This window comes from Bombus affinis, chromosome 15 (assembly GCF_024516045.1).
Source record: "Bombus affinis isolate iyBomAffi1 chromosome 15, iyBomAffi1.2, whole genome shotgun sequence".
Classification (NCBI taxonomy): domain Eukaryota; kingdom Metazoa; phylum Arthropoda; class Insecta; order Hymenoptera; family Apidae; genus Bombus; species Bombus affinis.
In genome coordinates this window covers 6,793,229-6,820,240 of record NC_066358.1, presented here as the reverse complement: position 1 = coordinate 6,820,240, position 27,012 = coordinate 6,793,229, and the positions used below count along the sequence as shown (strand labels likewise).

Here is a 27,012-nt window from a genome sequence, read left to right as displayed (position 1 = left end):
CAACATTAGAACACAGATGTTTTAATTGACTATGTTTGCTCTTGTATCGACACATTCACAATTTTTTATGTCATATGTATAAAAAAATTGGGATGTTGTGAACGTGTTAAGTTAAAAAAAAAAAAAAAAAACAATTGCACAATACGAAATAAGTGAAATAAACAGTTCAGTGTCTAGCATGACGTCTCGTACTTGGCATGTGTATTCGTGCAGACAATGTATTCAACGTCGTCATTGTACGGGTTTAAAAATGCAAATGCAGACGTCCTTAACCACACCCAGTCACGATTTTTGGCTCGAAATCTGTACATTACAGACACCACTTGTCCTTTCAACTTCAATACTGCAACAATAGATGCTCATTAACAATAAGGAACACGAGTACAATCGATATTTCTCAGTCTTAAGAAGCCTCACCTTGCTCAAAACTTTCTCGCATATGCGTCAAATCTTCTGGATGAAAGAATTCGTAGCACGGATGACCTAAGAGCTCGGACGGCGTATACCCTAGAATTCCACCGACTCTTTGGTCCACGAAGGTAAATTTACCTTCTGCTGAATGGCGTGAAATAAATTCTGAAATAAAAAAGAAAAAGAAAAAATTAATTGTCTAATTCATATTTTACAAAGTGGATATTGTGAAATACAAAGTGAAATATTTAGACTGCAAAACGAGTCAAAGTCAGTCACTCCTAAACCAAAATTACTTGAATAAAGATGCTTGATACTTACCGTTATTGCTGTTCGAACCCGCTAAATCGCTACTATTCGGTGTGCTGGTGACCTGTAATCGCCCAATGGCAACCAGGCAGCAGTGAGTGCTGACGTTCTCATCTGCGACCACCCCATCATGTCCGACTTGAACAGCCTCTCTGTCAGCTAGTCCCATACCTGGTACACATGGGGGAACAAAATCACCTACAGCGTAAAACGTTGAGTCAGTCCATGGTTCCTCATAACCGACAACTGATTATGATTTACATGCTGCTAGATACAACAATGCTAAGTACGTTTAAGATGGATAGAATTTCGAATATTATTTAATTATACTTCAATATAAACATGCATGTTTAGAATTTCTTACAACTTCTATCCAACTTGTGTTACTTTTATTCTTTTCTTCATTGGAGTTATTTCTTTGTTTTTTATCAGCTCATTTAAAATAAGTAACAGTAGATTCTATGAATCACACATGCATGACGCGGTTCTAAAAAAGATCATATGTATATGTATGTATGTATATCACAAGATAACATCATAACTCACATATGAGTAATGCGGTAAAGAACGTGTTAATTACAGAGTTCCAAAAATATCCCCTCGCGAGCACTCAATGGTAACAAACAAATTCCCAACGAATCTCTATGTAAGAAATCTAAATGGAAGGACACCTTGAACTCTACATATTAGATCACTCCATGGGTAATGTCGTTTTTATGTATATAATTTTAAAATAAAAATTTAATTAAATGATGACACTTTCCCTAATTTTTCTAATTGCTGACTGAATTACATTTCTGGAGAACAATTCCATGACATAAAATAACTGGAATAAATTAATCCCTGAAAATCAACTCTCAAAAAGACTTTGTCCTTTTCACATCTACAAAATAAATCAAAGTTTCATAGAAATCCATCCAACTAGAAAATACGTCCCATACCTACGTACATATTCGCTCAAAACTTTTTCTACAGAAATTTCTCCAATCGTAAGTTTTACCAGTTGCTATTTCAATTCACTTTGCAAGCTTAAAACACAAAATAAGAGATGAAATTACTCATGGAGCGACCTAATAAAATGATTGAAAATGGAGCGATATAGAAGGCGGAAACGCGTGAAAAATGGCTCGCAGAGGAGCCCGTTATTATGCATTGAGGTTCTTGATAAAGCATACGAATTCCGTATCGGGCCCCGTCTCGACATAGTTTATCGGTATTCCAGCCGTTCTGTCGGCTGTTAGGTCAAGACGATTCCATTCATTCTTTATAAACCGATCATACTATCCGTGACCGCCACCGAGTGCCGGCCCCCTTAATTTATAGTACAAACGTCGCTATCCTCGTGTATTCTACGAAGCCGTCGGGTTCGTTCATATTCTTGCTGCACGCCGACGTCTCCCTCGCTTTAAAATAGAAAGTTGGCGCTACGTCTCGCGCGCGGCCATCAACAGAGCGGCCCCGTTATACGTCGACAACGATGTACATCATCACCATCATCATGACAATCAATTGGCGAAACAACATCGACAAGTTGGAACCTATGTTGAACACTCACCGTTTGGAGGCCAGCTTTTGATGTACCCTGTACAATGAACTACGGCGTAATTTTGACCATCGCGAGCTGGAGGACCGAGAGAGTTCCTCTGCTTCACGTGGTGGAGGCCATGGGCGGCAGCCATGTCGCCAGTCGTCTGCATGTTTCCAACCTTCATGCGACAGATAAACCCTCTCCTCGAGCCCATGCATAGTCTCATCGATGCTATACATATTAATTAAGAGTTTATTATTATAATATTCATATTATATTTCATTGTATTTTATTATTAATTAATATATTGTTTGTACCGATTATGGGATCTGCAGGATTTTAGTGTATTTATGCATGGTTTTCTTTTAGAACATACAATAGAACTCCGTTTATTTCAATGAGATTTTACCTATTGTTTGATTAAATGAATTATCGTCGATTAATTGAATTTGCTTGTCCGAACTATTATTATGTGAATTGTTTTTCAGGTTCGTATAAACGGAATTTTAATGTAGCAATTTAAATGAGGTTGTAGATATTAACTATGGCTTTTTGAGAAATTTGTTGTAGTTTCAGGATACAGTAATTTTATATAAACGTGGAGTTTTTGGAGGCTCGATATATAGTTTAGAATAAACTATGCCAAGAAAAATTATACACCAAGCTATGTAGGCCACCTCCAATGGATATTTAGTTTTGAAGAAGTTAGTAAGAGAAGATATACTTACATTGTCCCTCTTTTTTCACCGTTCCCGTTTTCAAGTCAAGTACCCTGCCACCGTTTTCCGGTTCGGCACCGCTCAGTTGTTCCTTCACTTTTTCTGTATCGTCCGGATGGACCTGCGAATAGAGGCTGGTGCCGTACCAATCGTTTTGAGTGTAATTCAAAACAGGCGCCACAGAATCGGATACGTAGATGATCATGCCGCTGGTGCAGTTCACGACGAAGAGGAAGCCATCCGCCGCCTCCAGAATCAGGTGCTTCAGCTCTTGGTCGGTTAAAAACGAAGGCTTGTACGCGCCATCTGAGCTGGTGTTTCCTGTTCCTGCCACAGAATTTATATCTTTCTTTTCTATGGCTTTTAATTAATTGTATTAGGTTCTCCCAAAAATTGTTGTCTTATTGGAACAAAATGGGTCGTACATAATTCAATGAAATAATATAAAACAAAAAATGTTCTGCATCTGTTATTTCCTTATAAAACGAAGGAAACTTTTGCGACAACCTAATAATTAATCGAAGAAAATATTCAAGTGACTTATATTTTTGATTTGTATAAATTTACTTTAGCAGGCTAGTATTGACATAAAAGTGGTATATTTGCAATACATTTGACTGTAGATTGTGGTGTATTTATTGTAAAATTAATTTTATTTCTAATTTTATTTATGAAACTGATTTGTTACTAGAACTAAGATTTTCTTAATAGAAATGTTTTGTTTAAAGGAACAAAGCATATTGGGTTTGGAATTATTCTTAGTTAATGAAGATATTGATTTTCGGTATTGAAGGATTGGTGTAATATTAACCTTAGAATTAACTTTTCGAAAGAGAAAATTAGTTGCTCCTTTAAGGCACGTGTTTTTTCTTTGACGAAGACTGAAATTTTATATCGCGCTTGATGTAAATGGTCCGTATCGATCGAGGGATCTACCTGGTCGCTCGACATCGAATGCACGTGTAACGAGGAACACTTTTCAAGCGAAACGAATGCTTGTCCGTGGATACGTGCCACTACTTCTCCACGTGTAGATCGGGCGTTCTTTTTCGAAGTGTGTCCACTCGAATGAAATGTCCCTTTCTTATTAAGAATTGTAATAGTTGAATCCTACGATATTCGACGTAACTGGTGCAAAAGGAATTAAATGCAGTTCCAAATTCAGACGATCACACGTGAGTTATTAATACTTCATTGTTAATACGAGCAATTAAAAACAGATCAGAATATGTTCAGGAGCAGTTAAATCATTTTATTTTACAGCGTATACTAATCACATAATATTCATCTCATCTATCACATGCCGCTTATAATTCTACAGAGGGTCATTGGCCCACATAGGACTACTATAAGACCCACTTAAGAACTTCTTCAAGCTACCTCAAATCACGTCGCGTTATTTCACTTGATAATTCTTAGTCTCATCAAAACCATGAGACCAAGAATTCATGTGAAAGACAGATTCAATTAGACCTTAAAGAATTTAATCAGAAAACTGAAAACTAGTGTTTATGCTAGAATACTTATAGCAACGAAACTGAGACACCATTTGGAAATTGCAAGAACCAAGTATCACATATGTGAAATCTTTAATTCGTTGCTAAATCTCCGATTCGAATCATTGAAGAATGGAGAGGACACTATAATAAGAGTCAGAGTTCAGAGAGAGAAAATGTGAGACGATCGTGTCGTCCCGAGTGACAATCTTTCTAGAGCTAAATTACGTATTACGCTGTTCACAGCTCAAAGTGATAAACTCCGCTTTCTGCTATCTTTGAAATTCTAAGCACTCTTATCTTACATCGATTTCATCAATCTTCTCTACCTTCTATTTTGTTGAGTTCATCGATTTGGCAAATAAGCGGCTCGTTTCTATGCTTTATTTCTTGCTTCAGCGAATAATAATTTAGCCGCGACTCAACGTTTATACGAGACGAACTACAAAAAGCGTCTTCCTTCGCAAACCTTCGAGGACAACATTAAACGACAAAATCTTTTAAATTCAACAAGAAGCGCCAACTTAAAGCAAGAGACGGAGGGGAACAAGCAAAAGAGGAAGGGAGAAGGAAGAAGCGTGGTACCAAAAATGAGGACGGGGCAACTCGGCAGCGTAGGTAACTATCGAGGTGCAAGATCGGAATTGCAAAGCGGACAGGATCCCGCGAGCATGAGGCGGTAGAAGGAGAAAGAAAGAAACAACAAGAGAGAGAGAGGGTCGCGATGCGATCTTTACCCCGATATACGGAGAAATTCCGGGAAGAGGTACTTTAACGACTTCCAAACAAGATCTATGGAAGACCCCGGCTGACCTTCGTTACCATTACCTTCCATGTAGAGGAACGGTCTTTCGATGGACATTAATGCCGCCGTGATTCTACTCGGTTTCCTTCCATCGAAAGAAGACGCGGATGCTTCCCTTGACCTATCTAGCGAAACATGTTCCTAGAGGTGGTTTTAGTACGCTTTTCATCTTCATTTTATGTGTACGGGCTAGAGTTTTTTATTTATACGGGGCTTGTTGAAGAGAAAAGAACGTTGCGAGGTGTTGGAAAAATTGAATACTGGAATCGAGCATCTGTGGTTTTGTTCTTATGATTCAAAGTTCATAAGGGAATAATGTCGATTATGCTGAAATATGTTTAAGTGAATAGATGGGTGGACTGTGGAATGTTTCGATTGAATTGTTGAAGAGGAAAATACGTGATGAAGTTTTGAGAGAGTTCGATACTAAAATTATGGTTGGATTGATAGAGGAAAAGATATTGATTGTGTTTGACACATCTTTTGATAGGTCGAATGATGGAGTAATTGATGATGGAGTGCAAAGTGAAAGAAACGATGATGACGTTTAGTAGAAGGATACTGAAGAGTAAATTTATGATTGATAACCTAACCCATTCACCGATGAAGTCATTCAGCAACTTAAGTACATGTTTCTCTGTGGTAGTTATTAGAAACGGAATGGAAGGAATTTAGATTCTATTTGTTAGAATTGTTGTTCTGATCATTGTTAAGTTTCATTGGAATTTAATTCCTATACAGTATGGGACACAGACACCGGAAGCTGATACGATCTATCGATTCACAGAAATAATTCTTATTAGTAAATCGTCAATCACCCAGTAAAAATAAAACTTCAAGAGAAATCAATCATTAACACCTATTCGTGATTAAATTTATTTCGCTACAAACTACTAATTGGACACATTTTTGTTACTAGTATTACATACTTTGAATCTTTTCATTCTTCGTACCTCATAGTGCAATGTAATTTTACATTGGTGTTAATTAGCTATATTTTGCGAAAGGATGTAATTCTACGTTAACGTGTATCAGTTATAACTTTGGAAGGAACGTAATATTACGTCAATGATAACCCGCTACGTTTTACGAAGCGGCGTAATGTTACGTCAGGTGTAACCTACTACAACTACTACAACTTACGCCAATCTTAATTCTACGTTAGCTACAATAAGTAATACCATACAAAAAGAAGTAATGTTACGTCGATTGTAGTCTGTTACGAGAACACGTACTTTTACGTCAATTGTGGCCTGTTATTAGAACACGTAATTTGACGTCATCAGGTTCGAACGTATCAAACCATCAATCAAAATTGAATAAAGCCTTCGGTAAAACGTATTGGTTTAGTAAAACCAGCAAAACATACACTGGTACATAAAATAGCAAGAAAAGGAAAGAGAAAGAGCAAGGAAACTCTATACGTTAATTGGAATCGAACAAGGTCTTCGGTAAATGTGTATTGATTTATCAAAACTATCGAAAAATATATTGGTTCAATAAACCAACAAACAAAAAAAAAAAAAAAAAAAAAAAAAAGAAAGAAAGAAAGAAAAAAAAGAAAAGCAGGAAAACTCCGTAGAAAAGCGTCTCTTGGACGTCCCACCGTGGGTGCACCGCGTCCTGGCCGAAGGGTGGGTGCGTGTACGCGCGCGAACGAGCTACGTATCCCGGAGGCGATCGCCTCTCTCCTCCCAGTAGGTAAAGATTGTATAGAGAGACAGGCAACGAGGCAAGAACAGGAGAGAAGCTCTCCGGTTCGAGCAATTTGTATTCAGCGGCCGCGTTGTCGGGAAAGAGGAGAAGTGGCTATAAACAATGCGACGCACCACCAATACTTAGCTGGAATCACGGCACGCACACCGATCCACCAACAAAACGAGGAGAAAGAGAGACAGAGTAAGAGGTAAAGAGAGGTCGTATGAACGAACGCGTGTGTGCACGCATCGTAGAAGGGAGCCGGGGCTAAAGGGATAGCCGACGGGGCAACTCCACCCATTCTTGCACCGGAAGCATATATCGCGCTTTCTGCATTCGATATGACCCAGCACACGACGAAACCGTCGTTGAATTACGACCGTTCCGGTGCGACTCGGCCGGATGAATTTTCTCCGCGGAGAAAGAGACGCGAGTAAAGAAAGAACCCACTGTGTCCGTGCCGCAAGCGACATCCCCTTGCTTACTTGGACTTCTTGTATTATGAAGACGGTGTGGTTCTTTCAGAATGATTGTGTTCCGAATGCGAGGTTCAGTTTCAAACTGGACTGTAAAAGTTACTTTGGAGTTATCTGAAAGTATATTTTCAAGGTTGATTGTTCTTAGTGTTTCTTTTGATGATTGATGGGGTGGATGGTCTTGCTGGTTAACAAGAGTAGGGTAGGTTTTGATCGCGTTGTTTGGCGAATTAGAATTATTTTTAATACCTTTAGTGTGTTATTGGAAATAGCGTATAGAGGCATTGTTCTTTTAGGATAATTGTTTGAACTGGAGTATGCGAATGTTAGCTTCAAAATTGGACTTCTCGAGTATCTGCAAGCGTAGTGCAGGAAAACCGATGGGATGGATGGTTCTCTTACTTGGTAGGAGTAGAGTAGATTTTAGTTGGGTTATTTAGTGAATCAGAATTATTTTTAATGTTTTTAGTGTATTATGTAGCAACCTAATATCAAGAACCTGAAGAAACTTTTGCAATATTGATGTTGACTTTCATTCGGATAAAAATGTAATTGTATCTATCTATTAATTTTTGTTATATTATTTCAATTACAATAATATATTTAATTCATTGTCAAAAGTAGTTTTAGTAGTTAATTATTTTTTTGATAACACTGTTTTTCAAATAATCACAAGTTATAGAATTGTTACACAGGAAAATAAAAATGTTCAACGAGTTGCTGGCTGTCCGATAAGGAACAAAGTAGTTCAATGCGGGACGTGACGATTAAGCATTGTCGATGTTTGAGTTATCCGTCACGAGCAGTAAAATAACTTTGGCAACGCGATCTTTAAGCTTTGACTCGGACCGATTGAATTACGCTCTGTACAGCTTATTCGATTCTTTCGCAGCTATCGATATGAAAGGTTGGAAATATCGAGCGAGTCAGGGACCATTAATATCCTGCAGAAGATGTTGTAAACTAACCTTTATCTTCCATGATTCATAAGTTGAACAAGAAATTACAAAATACGATAAGGATCATTATAAACAGTCATAACAAATATCGCCCGGATTTTTTTAACGTTTCTATATAAAAATATCTATAGTATGATACCGAGTAAGAGAAACGTGCCGAAATTTATAATTACAATTAATATTATTTACGCTTTGAGCGAGATTTTGCTAATGGCTGTTTACAAAACAAATTTTTATTTTTCTTGAAAAACCTTTACAACGTTTGACTTAAAAATTGATCGCGTAATGCAGACAAGAATTCAACAGGCGTTTCAAAATTTTTCTGAATTTTTTAAACGCCTGGAACAATGGAAAACATTGCATTTGATCATAAACGACTCTGTTTGGTTGGATTGAAATTTTCAATGAATGTTTATCAGCGTAAGAAAATGCTAGAAAATTTTCAAAAGAATTTAAGAAATTTTCCAATTGTTTCGTATCATCATCGTCCTTAGGATCCCCTTTATTTGCTTGAAGTACGAAAAACAATAGGAGATAAGAAAGGGACTTACCTCTGAGGTTCCTCATGTGGGCGACCGCCATCCTGAGTATGGTCAATTTGTCCGGTTTCCTGGCGAGGGCTGAACACGTCGGCACCATGTCGGACAATTCGGTAATATAGGCGGTCATCTTGTTCCGCCGCCGCCGTTCAATTTCGCAATGATTCTCCCTACAGTAAGACGCAAGACAAAACCAAGGTAATTGCATAGTTCACTGAACGATAGATAGGTACATCAAATGTATAGATCTTTTTCTTTTTTTTTTTTTGTGACGAAAATGTATTCCAGATGTCTGTGAAATTTTAGTAAACAAAAATCTAGATCTTTCTTTAATATAGAAATAAAATGGCAAGCTAATTTCTATTAATATCTTAATTAAGCAAACCTAAAGTTACTGTTTCAAAACTCAATTATTAATAAATATCAGTCAACAACAAATTTCTCCACCTATATACAAATACGAAATTAATCCCAGTATCCTTAGTACACTCCCCCTCCAGCGTCCTGTTATCCGATTGCAAAAGAAACTTGACCGTGAATACGATTCCGTCGATTATGGAAACGCATGACCCCAATCGTATGCGTGTGGTTCGTTTCCATGATTCAGAGGTGCAAGATGTGGATACTACGCCGCTCTGTATTGTGCGATTTTCAGACGGTGAAACGTGCGCATAATGGATAGACAGAGGAGACTTTAACGCACGAGTCGTCGTGGTTGGATGATTGAAAAGCGTAACGCAACATGTCAGCGCTTATTAGTTCATTTAATCAGGAGTACAAAGAGACGTTAAAAAGTTCGAACTTAAGAAGATTAATCATCCTTAAGACTTTCGTTCGTAAAATCCGCAAACTATTCCGAATTAAAAAATCCAAAAAACGGCATTAAAAGCCTTGATGTCTCGAGAGAACTGTTCCATCCCTAAATCCTTTAAATGACTGGAAATTAAAAAAAAAGCTGAAAAACGTTTAAACGCTAAAAAAATCTGTTTACCCTTAAACTTCTATTCAGCAAATCTTTCAAAACGCGTCCATCAATATAAAGAAAAGAAGAGAGATCTAGAGAGAGATTTCTACAATTCAAAAATACGATATGCATATGCATACATCTGCTTCCATAATGGAAGCACGAGTGTGCGTGGAACATTAAGAAAACTATTCACGGATGGGACGTGCGTTTCCATTGATTGGCGACGTCATTGATAAGGGTACTAGCGATCAATGCAGCCAATAAATTCTGAAACGATGCTCCCATCGAGAAAAAGGGTATCGGGTGAAACCACAATTTCAGGCCTCCCCTGTTATTACCGCTACCAGAGGGTAACCGGCGCGAATAACGGCGCGCTTCTTTTCTCCGCTTTCTATAGACCGGTAATTGTCGGCGAGCAATCGTAAATTTAATGGCATTTAATTCCTGATAATTTCAGTCGAACGTACCACACAACAACAAGGACGAGCAACAAACGACTTTCAACGTCGCGAGAGTGAAACGTATGAAATTTATTGGAAACATCCCCTGTTTTATCCATTTCTTGAGATTCTATGTTCATACTAAGCTCATTGCAAAATATATTTAGATACATGTTTATGACATTGTAAGTAATCATTATCAGTAAGAAAAATATGTAACACGGAAATTAGGGGGCATGTTTTATTATGAATTTTGGAGGACTGGGTTAACGTGGAATTTACGATTGGAAATTGAGAAAGAATAAATGGGGGTACGTCTAAGAACTTTTCAGGATGAACTTTCCAATTAAAATAAAAAAACAAGATAGTAAAAATTCGATAAAATTGATTTATGAGAATTTCAAAGCCAAGATTACGATTATGCAACGAAAGATTCTTTAAGATGACTTCTCTCTTCAAATACGATTCTTCTCATTTTCTACTATTAATATAAAAGAAATAATAAGAATGAAATAGGAAAAATTCTATGAAATTGATTTATCAAAATTCCGCGATATGAATTTTCCCTTAAAATAAAATTGTTCTCATTCCTCGCTGCTGATATACAGCAAAATAATAATAATAATAAAAATTCCATAATGCACGTAGACTTATAAAAATTGCAAAGCTTCATATCAAATGTGAGAATTTCCGAGCACGACTTCCCTCTTATTAAGTAACCAAGGTCGTTTCTCGGTGGATGGAAGAGGCACACTGCGGAAGATTAAAGGCAATTTGAAATACATGAATGAACTCGTTTATTTTCTAGACCCGGGTGTATCCGGGATGCTTCTCTCCTTGGCTCAACTATCGCGACTCTCTCTCAGCTATGGGGTAGAGAACTTCCTTTTGTGTCTACTCGCGAGATAAGACCCTCCATCTCGTTCCAGGTCCATCAGGAACTATTACCCCGTGCTTATTCCACTTTCAGATTCCCAGCTTTCGTTCTCCCTCGTGCAAACCGACTCTAGATTCGATCAACTCCTACTCGATTCTCTTTTTTCATCGTATCCAACGTGATTGGGGATGATATTTACCTGACTGTTATAATTTAACTCTAGTTATATTTTTTCATTTAATTGTTGTAATCTTTATGTCTGACTTATAACCCGTTATATCTGTAAAAGTCTTTTGTTGTAATTAATTTTTCGTTTCGTCGAAACTAATTTCATTTAGTTCACCATGCTTCTTCTTACGCTTTTCTGCTATAGTTTGTTGAATTTTTTAAACTCTATGTATTTTCATTTAATTCTTCGAACGTCTTTGGATTTATGAAAACTTTAGCTATAATTGATTTTTTATTTTATATGTAAGGACTCTTCTCGATTTCAAGGGAAGTAGTTTTAATTTACGATGCTTCTTTTCTTTATTACAGTTTATTTAATAATTCTAGTAATTATTACATAGTTCTTTTAACCTCTTTATATTTACAGATCTTTTACAAATTTTTTTATTAAAACCTCTATGCGAATGATATATATCTATGAAGAGTTAGCTATAATTAATTTCCCGTTTCATACGTAAAGTTCTAATGTTGTCTTGTTCTAATTTCAACGGAAATAGTTTGAAGAACTTGTGTTCTGTTCTACGTTTTACTACGGTTTACTAAATTTTTTGAATGGAGGAGCAGTTTGCATTTTTTGTCGATCGGACAAAAGGATTCTCGAGTGAAATATTGCTGAAGTTGACGCGAGGCTGATGTCTTCGTGTCGTGAACATTGACCTCTCGTTAAGTTCCGCGTCCAGGACGTCCACCCCGTCTGAAACACCGCGACCTCGCACCAGAAAAATTGTTCTCCAGTTTGTTCCATGTACAAAAGCTTGCTCTGACCAAGCCGGCGATAGCACTTCTATTGTAACGTAATTAGTTTCAGATACTCTGTGGTTTTGAACACACCAAATCCTCGATTTTAAGGTAGTTTAGTGTGAAATACAACTGGGAAGCTATAATTATTGGGTTTCTTCCTCAATAGCACTACGAATGTTTCAATTTCTTTTTCTTTAATTTTTAGAAAGGCTGAGAATACCGGAAATTTGGCAATGTTTCTATAAAATTAAGAGACGACAAATTTATTTTATGAACGTTCATACAGCGAACGTTAGTAATGCAGCTAAATCACAGGAGATTAAAGGAATCTTTCGCCTGCTCTCATTTTCAGAAAGTTCAACAACTTTTCCAGAAAATTCTATTAAAGTATATTATAGAGTATGCTCTGTGAATTTCCCTAACGCAACATTTCCTCAAGAAAGAAAAACGCGTTTCAAAAGATTCCTGCAATTTGCATAACTTTGCCTAATTCTACGATTTTCCGTACCACGAACAGTAATAGAACATATCAATTGCGATACTATAGAAACTAAAAGCAATCTTCCTCTTCTCCCAATTTTCAAAAAGACCGACGATTTCTCCAAATCCTTCACTTTCGTCGACTTACTCCCACCAATTTCAAATCATTTAACCTTGGATTTCCTCACACCTGAATTCTCAAAAAAAAAGAAAAAAAAAATTGAAGCTTTCCTTCGTCATACACCAAAATCAGCCAAATCTCAGTTGCTTCTATATTCTACATATATTCCAACTTTTCAGGACTTTCTCTCATCCATTTCGTAGAAAGAGTTGTCGGCTGGAATCGGTAACGCTGCCCTCGACGACGTGGGGCCTCGAAGTCGAAGCAGCGCAAGGGCCGCTATTTAAAAGAGGCCAGGACGCTTAAAGCGCAAGTATAAAGCAGAGTCTGTACCGTGCAGGACGGTAGAAGAACACAAGAGGAGGAAGGGGGCAGAAGAGGAACGCGATCCAACGAGAGCAGGACGGAGGGAACCTCCTGGGTCAAGGGTCAGACGTTCCGAAGTTGCCCGCTCGCTCCGTGGGTCCAGCGAACGCTATACAGGGTGGGCAGATCAAATGTTTCTTACGTTTTACGATGGGTCCCTTTGCGATTCAATTTTCCTATGTTTCGTGTGTTTTTCAATTTTCATGCGTCTTTTGTTTTTAGGATTTGAAAAGTAAATTCCTAGCCACGAAAAAATTAAGAGTAAAAAAAGAATATCTTGAATGTACTATTTTAACGTTTCAATGTGATGTTAATTTTGTCATCAACTTTTCAATGAATAAAAATAATGTATCCAATTTCAATATCGTTAGTACGTACGCGTTAACACGATTTTATATTTTATTTTCTTACAAGTTAGAGAATTTTTCAAGTTCTCTCAAATGTTGAAAGATCGGTCATTTTTGTCATAGCTTTGCATTGATCGCGTTAATTTGAAGTACTTCAGTCACGATTTATTCGTGTCCTTCAAAAATGAAAGACGGAAGAAATACTAAAGACTAAGAATTAAAGTCGAGCTGCCTACTTTTCAACTCACTTGAATAATAATTATGTTCGGTGGTACTGGTGTGGTGTTAAAGGATCGAGGATTTCGTCATTCGTACCATTTTTCCTCTAAACTCGTCACACACAGTGTTACGAAGAGTGTACCGTTTCAAAACCTACAATATTCATTTCTACAGGTGTAGAAACAGGTGTGGATTACAGGATCAACGATTTTGTCGTTTGTAGCGCTTTTTCTCTAAACTTGTAATACAGTAATCATTAGCTGTACTACTTCAAAATCTGCAAAATATTCATTTGAAGCATCAGAGCAACCAAAGAGGTATAGCAAAGAAGCTGCCACCCAGTATATCGATCTGTGCATTACGATGATACAAAGTCGGCACTGAAATGCACGTACCGCACACATAAAATCGTTCTAAGGGGGAAAAAACGAGTTCCTCGACACACGCGAACATACACCTGCAAACATATACATAGAGAAATTCACGTATAGATACGGTAGGAAAGGAGATCGCGTAGGAGATCGTTTCGAGTCATCATCGATACGCTCGGTATTACGAGGCAATCCTATAAATGACAATGTCCGTATGTGAATTATGGATTCGTCTAACGATCGAGTCCGCCGGCGTGTCGATAGAACTTACGTACACCCTCCTGTTCGAACAATGAAATGAATTATGAATCGATCGAAGAACGTTTAATGCGATCCTATTCGTTATCGAATATATTCCGGCCGTGGACGTATGCTAACGAGCTGTAGACACCGATTGATTTATGCCAAATCTTAATATTCCGAATGCTTAATGGCTCTGGATATTCGTTTCGCGGAAGTTCGATTTTTTCTTCCTTCTCTTTCTCTTATTCGTTGGAGATTTGACGACGGCGTTAGAGTGAGAATGATATTTTCATGCCCTTTTTTCCCTTAGCGTTAATTCTTTTATGATTAGGAATTTACGCCTCCGATTTTCGATCAACTTTCCTTTTCTATTATTGGAAACTGGATAATTCGAGTGGTAACAAAATGAAAATGGTACTTCAGAATTTTTCATCGTTGAGGATTAATTCTCTCAGGATTAGGATTTCGATGATGAAGACGACATTAGAGTGAAAATGTCCCGTTGTGTACATTTTACATGTTTACTATCTCATGATAAATATAAAAATAAATTTATTGCTGAAACGTAGTTTTCATGTAACTTTAAGAACATCTGTATGATAAAATAATTAAGTAGATAAAGATATTTAATTCTGACGTATTTTCCTAAGAACAGCGAATGATATGATATAGTGTTTAGTAAAAAAATCGATTAATTGTGGAATATTTGTAATAACGTTTTCTTGGAATTCTGTATTTAAAAGAAAATCAGTATCATGTTTGGTCCTGCTGATAAAATGGTTACGGTTCAACGTTATCTGGCAAAATAGGGCACCATGATTGAACAGAAAACACAAATGTCAGTGTCTAATTAGTTCTTGTAATTATACCAATTCTTCCTTGCCATTTGAATAATTTTGAATTCTCTTTCAAGCACTGATAACACAACCAATTTTAAATAGTTTTAGGAAAGAAAAGATTGTGATTAAGAAGAAAAGGGTCGCCAGCAGTCGTGTTTGAGGTTCGTGCAAACATAAACCGCCTCATAAAATAATAGAACATCGGAATAGGCAATTTCACGTCGAATATGCGACCCGTTGAGAGCCCTTTAAATCATTTACGAACGAAGATGTTATAATCTCGGCCAGTGTCGAACGATAAATTTTCTCCTGTCTTGGGTTTACTGCTGTGCAACCGTAAGTCAACCAATGATCTTTCCAATGGTCCTTTTTTAACCTTACACATGCATATATAATAATCTTTTCAAGTAATAATACTCTTTAAACATGATAGAATAATTTTTTTAATGGGATAATATCGTAGTAATTATTGGGTATAAAACGTCAATTGTTATTAATTTAATCCTGTACGGGACTCTATAAATGTACACAGAAGTTGATTCCACTATGCTAAGTGGTTATTCGCAATTTTATATTTGTTCAATTTTTCATTAATTTCATATCTTTATCTTGATGGACATAACTAAAGAAGCACAACCTAAATGGTTATTTATTTTGATTATTAAAAATCATAACGAGAGATGATTTATAAGCAATCTTTTTATTTTTGATCTTTTTATAAGCAAAGGAAAATCTGGTTACAGCAGGTTAACGACATTTTAAAACTCTTGTTCTTCATTTTTAGGTTCCCTCGACTCTTTATTCGTTTTGTCATTGACCGCCATTAACTGTACGAGCAGATCGTCTTATAATTCCATTATGCTTGGCAGGAACAGGCCTGACATTACGGGTAATGGAAGACCGTCAGGATCTAATGACTATAACCAGCTCGCAAAATCATTTCCATCGGCGAATCTTCATTTATATTTTCATAGTTCAAATATTTCTGTATTATCTTCGTGCGGTCGGAAAGATCGTATCGTGTCGACGACTTCCATCGAAAGTGCATCTCAAAACGTTGTCTGCTTTCTATAAATGTGGTCATGATTCTTTCGAATTTCTCTGTTTTAAATGGAAATTTTGTAAAGAAACTCTTCATAAACAAATATCGATAGTTCATAATACGAACATACCTATTTATATTATATTCACATTATCAATATATGCTATGTATAAATATTGATTCAATCTGATGCTTCTTTCTATCCTTTCTCTTTTTTTGTTTCTTCTTTTCCTCCTTCTCTAACCATCTCTTCCCCCTTCATTTCCTTCATCGCTCCTCACTCTATTCCCTCCATTTCTTCCGTTTCACACGCTTTTAATTACCATTCAGTTACCGCTAGACAATGACAACAGTTTCTATAAATTTTTGTAAATGTAACCAAAGGAATGAAACTTCAACGGAAATTCATTTCATCCATTAGATATCACAGCAAGTACAATATTTCTATTTTTGCGTATCGTATACACTCTGCGCATTTTCAGCATTTTGAGATTCCTGTAAATGCATAAACATCCGCATCCCCACTAATTGCAGTATTAAAAATTCTTATCCAACAGACAAACGAAGAGAAAAAAGAAAGAAAGAAGGAACGATTATATGTAAAAATTCTTTAATTCTCTTTAATTATACAGTCTTAAAAAATTTTCTTAAAAAAATTCCCGACGGAGAAACCAACTAGAAACCAACCTCATCGCGGATTTCGCGGTTTATCGCAGTGACCTTGCCGCCGAAAACCGAGGAGAAACTCAACGAAAGGAAGAAAATGGCGGTGGAGGCGGGTGGACGGGCCTGTTTCACCGGGTGGAGGAGGATAAGAGGGTTGTACGCCTTGCGGCGGGAGGCGGTAATTGCGTTATTACGTTAAAAGTGAGGTATCCAAGCGGCCGCGACATCGCCGCCGCCGCAACTTTTCCATGAAACGCGTACGTACAGTGGCCCATCCCTACAATCACTACACCCCCCTAGTTTGCCCCGGTGCCGGGGCGAATGTAAAATACAGCGGTTCCGACGCAAATTCGCGGTTACAGACGAAGGTCTGTCCACCGCGAGTATACCTTTGCATCGAGAATTTGCGATGGTGATGCTGCATCCAGTTCTTTCGAACGGAAGTTATGTCTTCTTTAGAACTTCAGCCAGTTGTAGGTGGTAGTTTTGATTTTTCTTCCTTTCTTTTTTTTTTTTTTTTTTTTTTTGAAAGTAAAGTTTCGTTTTGTTCTCTGAGCGAAGAGTAGTTTCTCCCTTGGAAAAATTGCTGTTGAAGAACAAGTTTGTAGTTGGCGTGGGAGATTTGAATTGAAGAACGAGGGTATAGAGTTGAAGGATTTGAGATCTAAAGAGTTGCTGTGCCGAGAAGTTTGATATATCCATCTCAATCATGTCTGAAACAATTCATTTTCAACCTTCGCCCTGCATGCAAACATGCTCAAACCTAATTCAAACAACCCCATATATCAACCAGCTTATTATATATTATATGAAACGTATGTTACTTTTTAAAACCAACGATACTTCTATTGTCTATGTGCCTGAACCTACCATCTTTTTCCCTAATACAATTTATACTCAACCTTGCATCTACAAACATGTTCAAACTTTAACCAACCTATATCGATCTCTCTTTTCCAAAATTCAATCAAAACCCATCCTTGAAAATTTACAATGCTTCTGTAGACGAGAAGTCTGACGTAATATCTATCATCCTATTTCTAACACAATTCATTTTTCACCTTTCTACGTGTATGTATGTATACGCAAACAGAGTCAAACTCATCAGAACCCATCTGTTATTCCTGAAACGCGACAGCACTCCTGTAGTCAAACAGTTCGGCATAATATCGATCGCTCGTCGTATATCATTTCGATGGATCCTGGCGTGTCAACGGTGGTATCGCGTCGCAAGATCGAGATCCTCGGTGTCTTCGCCGCGGACGGGACTTATGCGAACGCTGCGCGCGTATAAGTGGCCCGTGTTCCCACGCTGGAGCAGCCTGGAGGGCTTCCCATTCCGCTATCGACTCACATTGGCGGGTATCATGTAGGTATGTATGTATCTTCGTACTTGGCTGGCCATGTACAGGGTGTACCGGTGGAACATATTGGCCCAGGATTTCGTGAGACGAATTAACAATGCCCTCCTCCATCAGTATCAGGAAGGAGACTTGTCCTCCCTTTGTCTCTGCTTCTCTCTTTCTTAATACTTTCGTCAAGCCGAAATAAAGATATTACGAAACCAAGGAGACGAACTGCTTCGATAAGCTCAAGTTTTTTTTAAATTATATATACACTGGTTATATTGTGCTTCTCTCTTACTTAATATTTTTATCAAACGAAAATATAGATTCTTATAAAACTAAGGGAATTAATTGCTCTTAGATAGTTTCGGCTTTTTTGACGTTTCTGAGTCTTAGAACTAAGTGTACGAAGCTTCACACAGCAGAAGAAAGTAGCAAATAAGTACTTTTTTAAAATAAATCGATGTCAAAATTCCGTCAAAATGCATTGATAGAATTGTAATTAAAAGGCTCATTAAACGTTCTTTTATAAAAGACAACATGTTTTGCTGATGGAATCATATAGAAAGTTCTAATAAGTTAACAGAAATTTTACTAAACAGCAACCCTTGTTTTTAAATTAAACATTTCTTAATTCCTAGAGCTCGTCTAACATTATTTAAATCCCACTAATATAATACTTCTGTTCATTAGCAGATTTCTAGTTGAAAATTTCCAGAGAACAAGTGCTCTATGTTCAGTATGCAAATGGTTTACTCGCAAAAATCCCTTGGCTCAGGAAAGGACGCATTTTTCCAACGAAAAAAAAAGGGAAGACGTTTAACCCGTTCACCGACCCCTCTCATTTATCGTAAGGCGAACAGCATGCAAGTTACGTCGAGCCTGACACTCACCTCGCAAATCTTTCTTTGTCCTGTACATTCTCGTTCTCCAGCCTTCTATATTTACACCCGCTAGGATCATCCTCGTCGGATCTGCAAAGATACAGGCGTTTATGATCATTTAGAACGACGTTCTAGGTCCAATTATTATTGTTATTCCTGTATCTCATTACAATAGGAATTAATTAGTTAAAAAGACATTATGTATTTTTTAATATTTCAAATGAATTATGTCAAACATGAAAGTAGAGATTCTACTGATAGAAAATAAGTATAGGGAAGGTAATCATTGTACATTCTACATGTTGCAGTTGAATCTATGTACATATATTGATTTGTCGTTGCATAGTGTCTCAATTATATTTCATATTCAATAAGAACATAATTATGTAATATATAAGCTTTGCTTTTTCAGTCAATTAGACCATCGTTATATAGTAAAGCAACAGACTATCAAAAATGGATTTTGATTTTCTTATTTCTTATTTTAGGAGCGGGATTGATAGAGTCCATTTTTTACAAATTTGTCAATTACGTTATCTACGTAATACGATTACTGTTCAATTTTCAAAAAACAGATGGTTTATTTCAACAAGGTTATTTTAACTATGCTATAAGTTTATCAATATGTGATTAATTTATAATTTACTGTATATGTCAATATCCCTGAAGACATTAGCAAGTACACCTGTGCATAAAAATACCCGATATCTAATATTTCAAACTACGAGACATGAAAAAATAAACGAGCGAAATAAAATAAAACAAGGTGAGGAAGAGGCACGTGGCAAAAGCCACGGTCGTCAACGTCGATCGGCATAAATAGAAGATTCCGTTGCGCAAAAAAGCCACGCGAAAACTCTTCCTCGACCTTCTCGTTCTCGTGGAACGTCGTTACTCGAGGTCCATCTGCCGTTTTAACCGATCGGATATTCTATGTACGTCGTGAATAAATGTCGCGTCGCCGATACGTCGTAGTGTAATCACTTCCGGATTACCAAACGCGACACGAGGCCTTACAAAATTGGCCGTCGCCTATCCAACTTCCCCAAATCTGGATCGTTCGTGTAACAGTAAGCGCGAATAGAGAAGACCCTCTCATGCAATATTCACGCGAGCATTCTGCTCTCTATATCACTATGGTGACGAAGTCGCGTTCACGTGGCCGAGTTTGAAGGATAAATATGGATTTCGATATGAATTTCATTGTAATTTTCAGACGGGTCTAAATATATTGCCTGGTCAAGGCCGTTTATTCTACGACATTTGGTTCTACTATACTATTCGGCTTTAGTTTTCTATAGGCTCGCAGTTATGCGGGGTGGAATTGCAGATTAAGCAAAGGTTCGAAGTTATAAATTATGAGACATACCTCTATTCATGAGTCACGAAACATTTATCAGTTGTAAATGCAGTAATATAATTTTTAAACATTGCACAGACTTGGATTCTTGGATACGTGTGATGTTATATTCGTTTAATTAGATTCTAAAGGGTTTCAGAAGTTTTAGGTAAGGAAAAGCGTGTATTAATTAAATATAATAAAACAAGATTTTTTCTAAAAAGAAAAAAAAAGAAAAACATGGTCAAGGAATATTCTATGTAAATTATTGAAATATTTTCGAGTATTCTTTTAATTAATTTTAAATCGTAAAAGTCACACTTTATAATTGATTAATCGATACAGTCGGGAATACCTTACAATTTCCTCTATATCTCAATAAAAACTTCATTTTTTCTTACTAGAGGTATAATCCCTTCTTTGATATATGCATCTGTTCTCGGCAATACGTTCTCTTTCTTGCCTAATCAACAATTTGTCTTCGTCTTCGTTCTTCAGAGAAGAATATATGCTACTAATGTTAATTTGTCAAATTACTACATGCCCGGTGTGAATGTACTGATTTGACCAAGGTACGAAAGATATAGGTACACTTGATTTATACTTTAGCGTTTCTAAGCCTGGTATCTTCCCCATTTTAACTTGTTCTTGATTAAGGTTCTCTTAGTGTAACCGATCAAGATTGAACATTAAGATGAAAATCTTTCAAGATGGAATATTAAAATAAAAATATTTCTCAACCACCCTGTCCAAGGAAAAAATCAAACGACGATACGAAAGAATAAGAGTCAATAACAAGAATGATCTAATTAAGGTAGACTTAGAAGAAGAAGAAAAAGAGGAAACGTGAAATGGCAGGAAGAGTGAAGGATGCATCGTAAATCCGTCATTGGCATCTCGTTACTCCGGTGTCAGCCGCGTACCCTCGATCAAGCGGTTCTATTAAGCACAGGATAGAAAATTGTGCTGTCGTTGGCCGCACTACTACATATACAAATCCAGTCGATCGTCAAGCTACTGTATCAAGCTAATGTACGCTAGGGATGGGATCAATTTCGGTATGTGTTCAGTACATATTCATAACTATATCGTATAACCTATTTGAAACTTTTCAAACATATTCAAATTCACCATATATCCGATTTCGCCCCTAGTTCTTAATTAGTATTAATTATCCTTTAATTATATCGAGTCGCGTATATACCCATAAATACGCCTTATTACCTATTCGAAACTTTCCAGTCATATTTGAGCCCATTTACCTAATTTACATCATAACTAGATTGCTTAATTTACTCTCAACCCTAACTCTCAATTTACAGCAGCGATCCTTTAACTATTTCGGCCAGTATACACTTTCATAACTGTACCACGATATCTATTCGAAACTTTCTAGTCATATTCGAGCCTATTTGCGATATACTTGATCCCATCTCTAATGTACGCCTCTGACCCTGAGCGAAAAACCGAGATCCCCTTCCTCCATCCCCTTCCCTTGCCCATACATACATTTTTCTCTTCCTCTGCCCTGGCAAACGCTACACTGTGCTACAGCATCAGCATCTGCCCCCTACCACTCTACCCATAGGTAACAGAGGTGGTGGCGGTGGGGGTTGTAGGGCCCGTACTGTATCCGGGTACAACGAGAAGGCCCCATATTCCTTCACCGTCCCTCTTCCCCTCCCTTTCCTTATACTCGCTCTGTATGTCTGCCAGCTTTGAACCTCTTTTTCTGGTCTCCTTTTTCTTTTTTTTGCCACGAGGAGTCGGATACACAGCGAGACGAGGAGAGACGATAGGACCCGGAGACTTATGGAGTACATAATGATGCGGCTCGCGGTATTACGTCGACTTAACAGATACGTATGCATGCTTGGTAGCCAGGGAACACGCGGTGTCCCCGGACATGGGCCCGAATCTTCTCGACCACCGTAAGAGGCCGCCGCTTTTGGGGACCCAGAGGGAGGGGATTTTGGGATTCATTGAGACGTTGATGCCCGGTGCGTGGCGGAGATCGGTTAGGAGATTTGCCGCGTTTGGGTGGTAGGAGTGAGGATAGTGGAGGGCTCTTGGGATTATTTAAGCTGTTTGTTTGACAAATCGGTTGACTCCATGAAACAGGGGAAACCAATGAAATTATATAAATAGACTGTGGACTTTGATGCACTTATGGGAAATCTAAAAGTGCAAAATTGTGTGAAGTTCACGTGAAACGAAGAAATATACCGAGATTTAAAAAATTTTGTTAAATTTTAAAGTATAGTCAACCACTTTGATCTGTGGGCATGGCTTATTTGTGTTAGATTTTAATTGGTCGTCTTTGTAGTCATAGGTTGTAGATAATTTAGGCCATACTTTGGACAAACAGGTGCTGCGAGGAAATCTTTTTTTATATTTTTTTCAACTGGAATTTGAGTAGAATTTCAGTACTGTAATTCAAATGTAAAATTATTAGATATCACCTATGATGCAATAATATAATTCAGGAATTAATAATTCATATTAATTATTTTCTTCTTTCGTGTTCTTTAAATGAAATTTTCAATGATCGTTTTCCTTCATATTTATCGTATTTATTTTAATTATTTGAAACGATTTGGAGAACGCGTTAGAAATCGTAGGTAACGACATTTTGGATATCGATGGTAGAACACGGTGAAAGTGTCTAGTATAGTGATTCAGAGGGGGACCGCGCACGTGTAGATTTTGCAGTCAGATCACAAATCTCTGTATTTCTCGGATCTTGGAGCATTCGATAATTTGTAGCCACGAACGCCGTGGGAATGGAGTCTCGATTCTGATTTTTATCTTTCTTATCTGGTTAGTAAATCATCGGAAGCAAGCAACGCTAGATCTTTGTGTTACGAACCAGGAATTATTGCGTTCTCCAACCCTTGCACTGCTCTAGCTTATTAAATATGTTGTATTTGTTCATTTTTATTTATTTTTCATTCGTTTCTTGTTGACTTATTTTATTCTTTTCTATTCATTATTCTGGTCCATCTGTTACATTTCAATAATCAATTGTTAAAAACTATTATATATCTTTCATATTTCCCTTTGTTTTCATGAAAATTAGTTAACATTTGATTAAGTTAAATTTAGTTACCACATCGAATTCATAAAAATCTTACAAATTACGTAAAACGAATCTAACCGAACCTTCCGGCTATAAATTGAATATTTTTATTTTCTATTCATTCCAATAAAATCCAAGTAAAATTTATTCAAACAAAATTTAATCGAACCACTTATCAAATTTCTCAATTATATTCGTATAAAAATTCTACAAGAATTTCAAGGTCCCAATGATATAAAACAATCCCAACTAGATCTCACCCGTTACAAATTAAATTGTGTAAAAATTCTACAAAAGATCCAAGACTACAATTGCTATTATATAAAACAACCTGATCAACTCTCTCTCGATAAAAATAAAATACATCTTCCCAATCACCATGTACGATTACCCAACCGTGCAAAAACGTTCGAACATAAAACGAAGAGCTTCTTAACGGTCTTGCAAACGCGCGAATCTCATCCCAGGAACGTGCGACAAAAACAACAAATAATAGCTTCGTTAATCCGGGAACAGCACGTTCCCTGATCGGCCATTATCCTGCGTATAAGGATCGTAATAATGTCTTGATAACCTTTCCTCGACCGGTTCCTCTTCCTCTTCTCCTTCGTATCGGCTTGCGTTAATGAGATGCGTCGTTACACGCGTTGCGATCGATCTTAACACGCGGCGAATAGCAACGATCGTCGCCTTGTACGTTCAGGGATTTCTTTCTGATTCGTTTGTTTTTGATAGAGACGAGATCGATTTGTTAACTCGACGATTGGGGAAGATATTAACACGTTAATGTTTAGGTAGTCGATCGAGATCAATTACGATAAAGATAATAGAGGAGAAGAATGAAGAATAGTGGGGATACCGTTGATGAATTGGTGAGGAGATGATGGAGTTGATAGAATAGAAGAGAACATTTTACAAATATTCAAATCTGTAGACTGTATCGTACCAAAAATCTTACGTTTCTAGAAACGAAGCGTAACGATCTTCATTAATCAAGTTTTACTTCGTTAACTCCTACGGTACATTATCTAGGTAACTCTATTAAACTAACACGGTTATTAATCTCGTTCTTATTGGAATTTTTTCGACGATTTTATAGGACAAGTACCGGGATAAATAAGAAGATTCATGACTCGACGAATTTTTATATTTTTAATTTTTTTAATCAATTCCGATACTTCTATACAGCTCCGAAAAATAACTGCTTGAAGTTTCTCAAAATAAGCACTACTGTAGGTATCGAATTGTTATTGAAAGCTATTCGATGATCACGATATTTCTCAATTCTGAGAACGGCTGGAAGCTTGAGAAATTTTTGGATCTTTTCAATCTGAAAAACATGCGCGACCCACAGACAAACTATACTTCAACTCAGAGATATTTTCCATAGACGCGATACTTGTTTTTAAATTAACTTTCAGAACGAAACACTTAACACCACATTTTAATCAAGTACTCAACTTCAAGTTTTAAATTAGTTTATCAACAGAAATATTTAAAATTCATAATACATGAAAAGCTACCACTGCTTATGGGTTAGATAATGAACTTTCAAAAATTGTATTATAAAATACACGAAATTAGACAAAGAGGGTAAGACCTAAGAGCTTTACGAAATGAAAGCAGAGGACCGAAATAATTCGAGGAAAAAACAAAAGAAGAAGGGGAGTCACGTGATACGGTGGCCTCTGTTCAGGTTACGGTGGCGCCTTTTTGCATTTTTCCAGCTCGACACCGTGGTCACGACTTTGACCCCCTTGTCCCCCTGTTCCTCCCCCTTTTTCTGCTCGTTGTCTGCGATCGTCCTCGTACATTTACGTTCGCCATTCCTCTACGTCCACGTGTGCTACATCCACCTAGGCTCCTTCCTGTAGTACGTCCGACACTCGGCCCGTATCTGCAGCCCAAGCCGTGTACTTTGGATGCAACTGATCTGCCTCGTATACAGGATCATGCAAACATTACGGTCCTGTAGGGTCAATTCTTCATAGAGTTCGATAAAATAGCGCAGACGAAAAGACGTGCAAAATGAAGCAATAGCAATTATACTTAAAATAAAATGACTAATCAACAGACTCTACCGAATCTTTTGCTATCTTTCCAAAATCTCGCCAACCTCAAAGAAGCTAGTACTTCACTAAAAACCACCAAAATATTACTCATCCTGTCATCAACTACGAAGCAATTCCACAAAACGCAAATTCCAACTAACCTCGACCACGACACTCCATAAACAACGTTTCCAGATCCAGGACTTAGTCATGACTTAAATTGAAATTACGTGACGAGAACATTACCGAATTTTCGACTATCTTTGCGAAGCTCCTCCAACATCCAACAAACTAATGCACCCTAATTCCCGAAATGTCATATCCTCATACTCTCATCGGTTTCTAGACAATTCTATAAAACACTAATTCCAATTAACCTCGGCCACGATACCCCATGAACGATGTCTCGAGAAATGCAAGGTTAGCCATAACCTAAAAAGAGGATCGAAAGGAGGAAACCAAAGTAGAATCGACGTGAGCCGAGGGTAAGAAAGGCGCAGCGCAAGCGAGCAGAAATGTCCAGCGACGGTGACCAGAAATCTAACACCTAGGCGGTAGGTAGCGTGAGTTTTTTTCATTAGGAGAACGGCGATCGAACGGCGGCGAGTGTTCGCATATTAAAAGGAAAGAGCGAAGCTATTGGCGGGCCCGGGGAACGGGCCCAGGAGGCGGTCCATCGTTCTCCGACTCCGGGACTCTTATCCGTTCTCCGCCGACCTTATTGGTCACCGCCTCCCCGATCGTTCCTGCCGACCCTCTTCTTGTACATACGCCGACTTCTTGCACCGAGTTTTCCGCGAGCCACGATCGCTATACAAGATTCTGTAGAGTAGAGTGAGGTTGGCTGGAGACTCGGGTTACCTGGATTAGCTAAGTGCAGATTCAACCCTTTGAATGATTAATACTTGTAGGTGATGAGTAGCTCGTTTCAGGATTATTTAATTTATTCTAGTATCAATTGTGATTTGTATTGCATTTATAGTAGAGCTCTATTTATCGGAATAGAATTTTAGTTAATACCCAATTAAAGCTATATTTCTGTTGAAACTTGTCTGGGCTAGCGCTTATCTGAATGTTTTTGTACGAAGGAACAGTCATTGGTAATGGAAATAATCGGTGACTTTTCATTATACAAAGTGTTTGTCTCCAAAGTTCACATAGATAGAATTCCACTGATTTCGTAGAGCTTCGCCGAGGAGTTTGGACTATTTGCATCAGATAACTGGAGGTTAAATCTTTGAGTGACAAATATTTATAGAGGACGAGTGATTTGTTTCAAAATGATTTAATTTAATGTTCTTTGTTTTTAGTATTAAACATCATCTGCTTCGGATTTATAGTACAATAGAACTGCATTCATTGAAACGAAATTTTAGGATAGTACTCGATTAAATGCACATCTGGTGACACGTGACTGAATCTGCTT

The 27,012-nt window shown here is 37.4% G+C and overlaps 1 protein-coding gene and 1 long non-coding RNA gene across 9 annotated transcripts in view; both read right to left on the bottom strand.

Annotated features, from left to right (window-relative positions):
• The window catches only part of LOC126924841 (aryl hydrocarbon receptor nuclear translocator homolog), a 46,875-nt gene that overhangs the window by 2,903 nt on the left and 16,960 nt on the right, over positions 1 to 27,012 (bottom strand). For 4 of the 8 annotated variants that reach the window (XM_050739761.1, XM_050739763.1, XM_050739764.1 and 1 more), the window contains 7 exons: positions 19,128 to 19,207; positions 8,953 to 9,114; positions 2,977 to 3,294; positions 2,276 to 2,479; positions 733 to 918; positions 418 to 576; positions 193 to 343 (listed from right to left, as the gene is read on the bottom strand). In XM_050739761.1, the coding sequence (XP_050595718.1) occupies positions 193 to 343; positions 418 to 576; positions 733 to 918; positions 2,276 to 2,479; positions 2,977 to 3,294; positions 8,953 to 9,114; positions 19,128 to 19,207 (1,260 nt within the window). Of the gene's footprint in view, positions 1 to 192; positions 344 to 417; positions 577 to 732; positions 919 to 2,275; positions 2,480 to 2,976; positions 3,295 to 8,952; positions 9,115 to 19,126; positions 19,208 to 27,012 lie in introns of all 8 variants that reach the window. The other 4 variants (XM_050739762.1, XM_050739758.1, XM_050739759.1 and 1 more) reach the window with 3 other exon arrangements.
• LOC126924874 (uncharacterized) lies at positions 15,864 to 19,120 on the bottom strand. Its single transcript, XR_007713738.1, has 2 exons — positions 16,352 to 19,120; positions 15,864 to 16,280 (listed from the first exon to the last, which is right to left on the bottom strand). It is a non-coding gene; the product is annotated as an uncharacterized LOC126924874 (long non-coding RNA).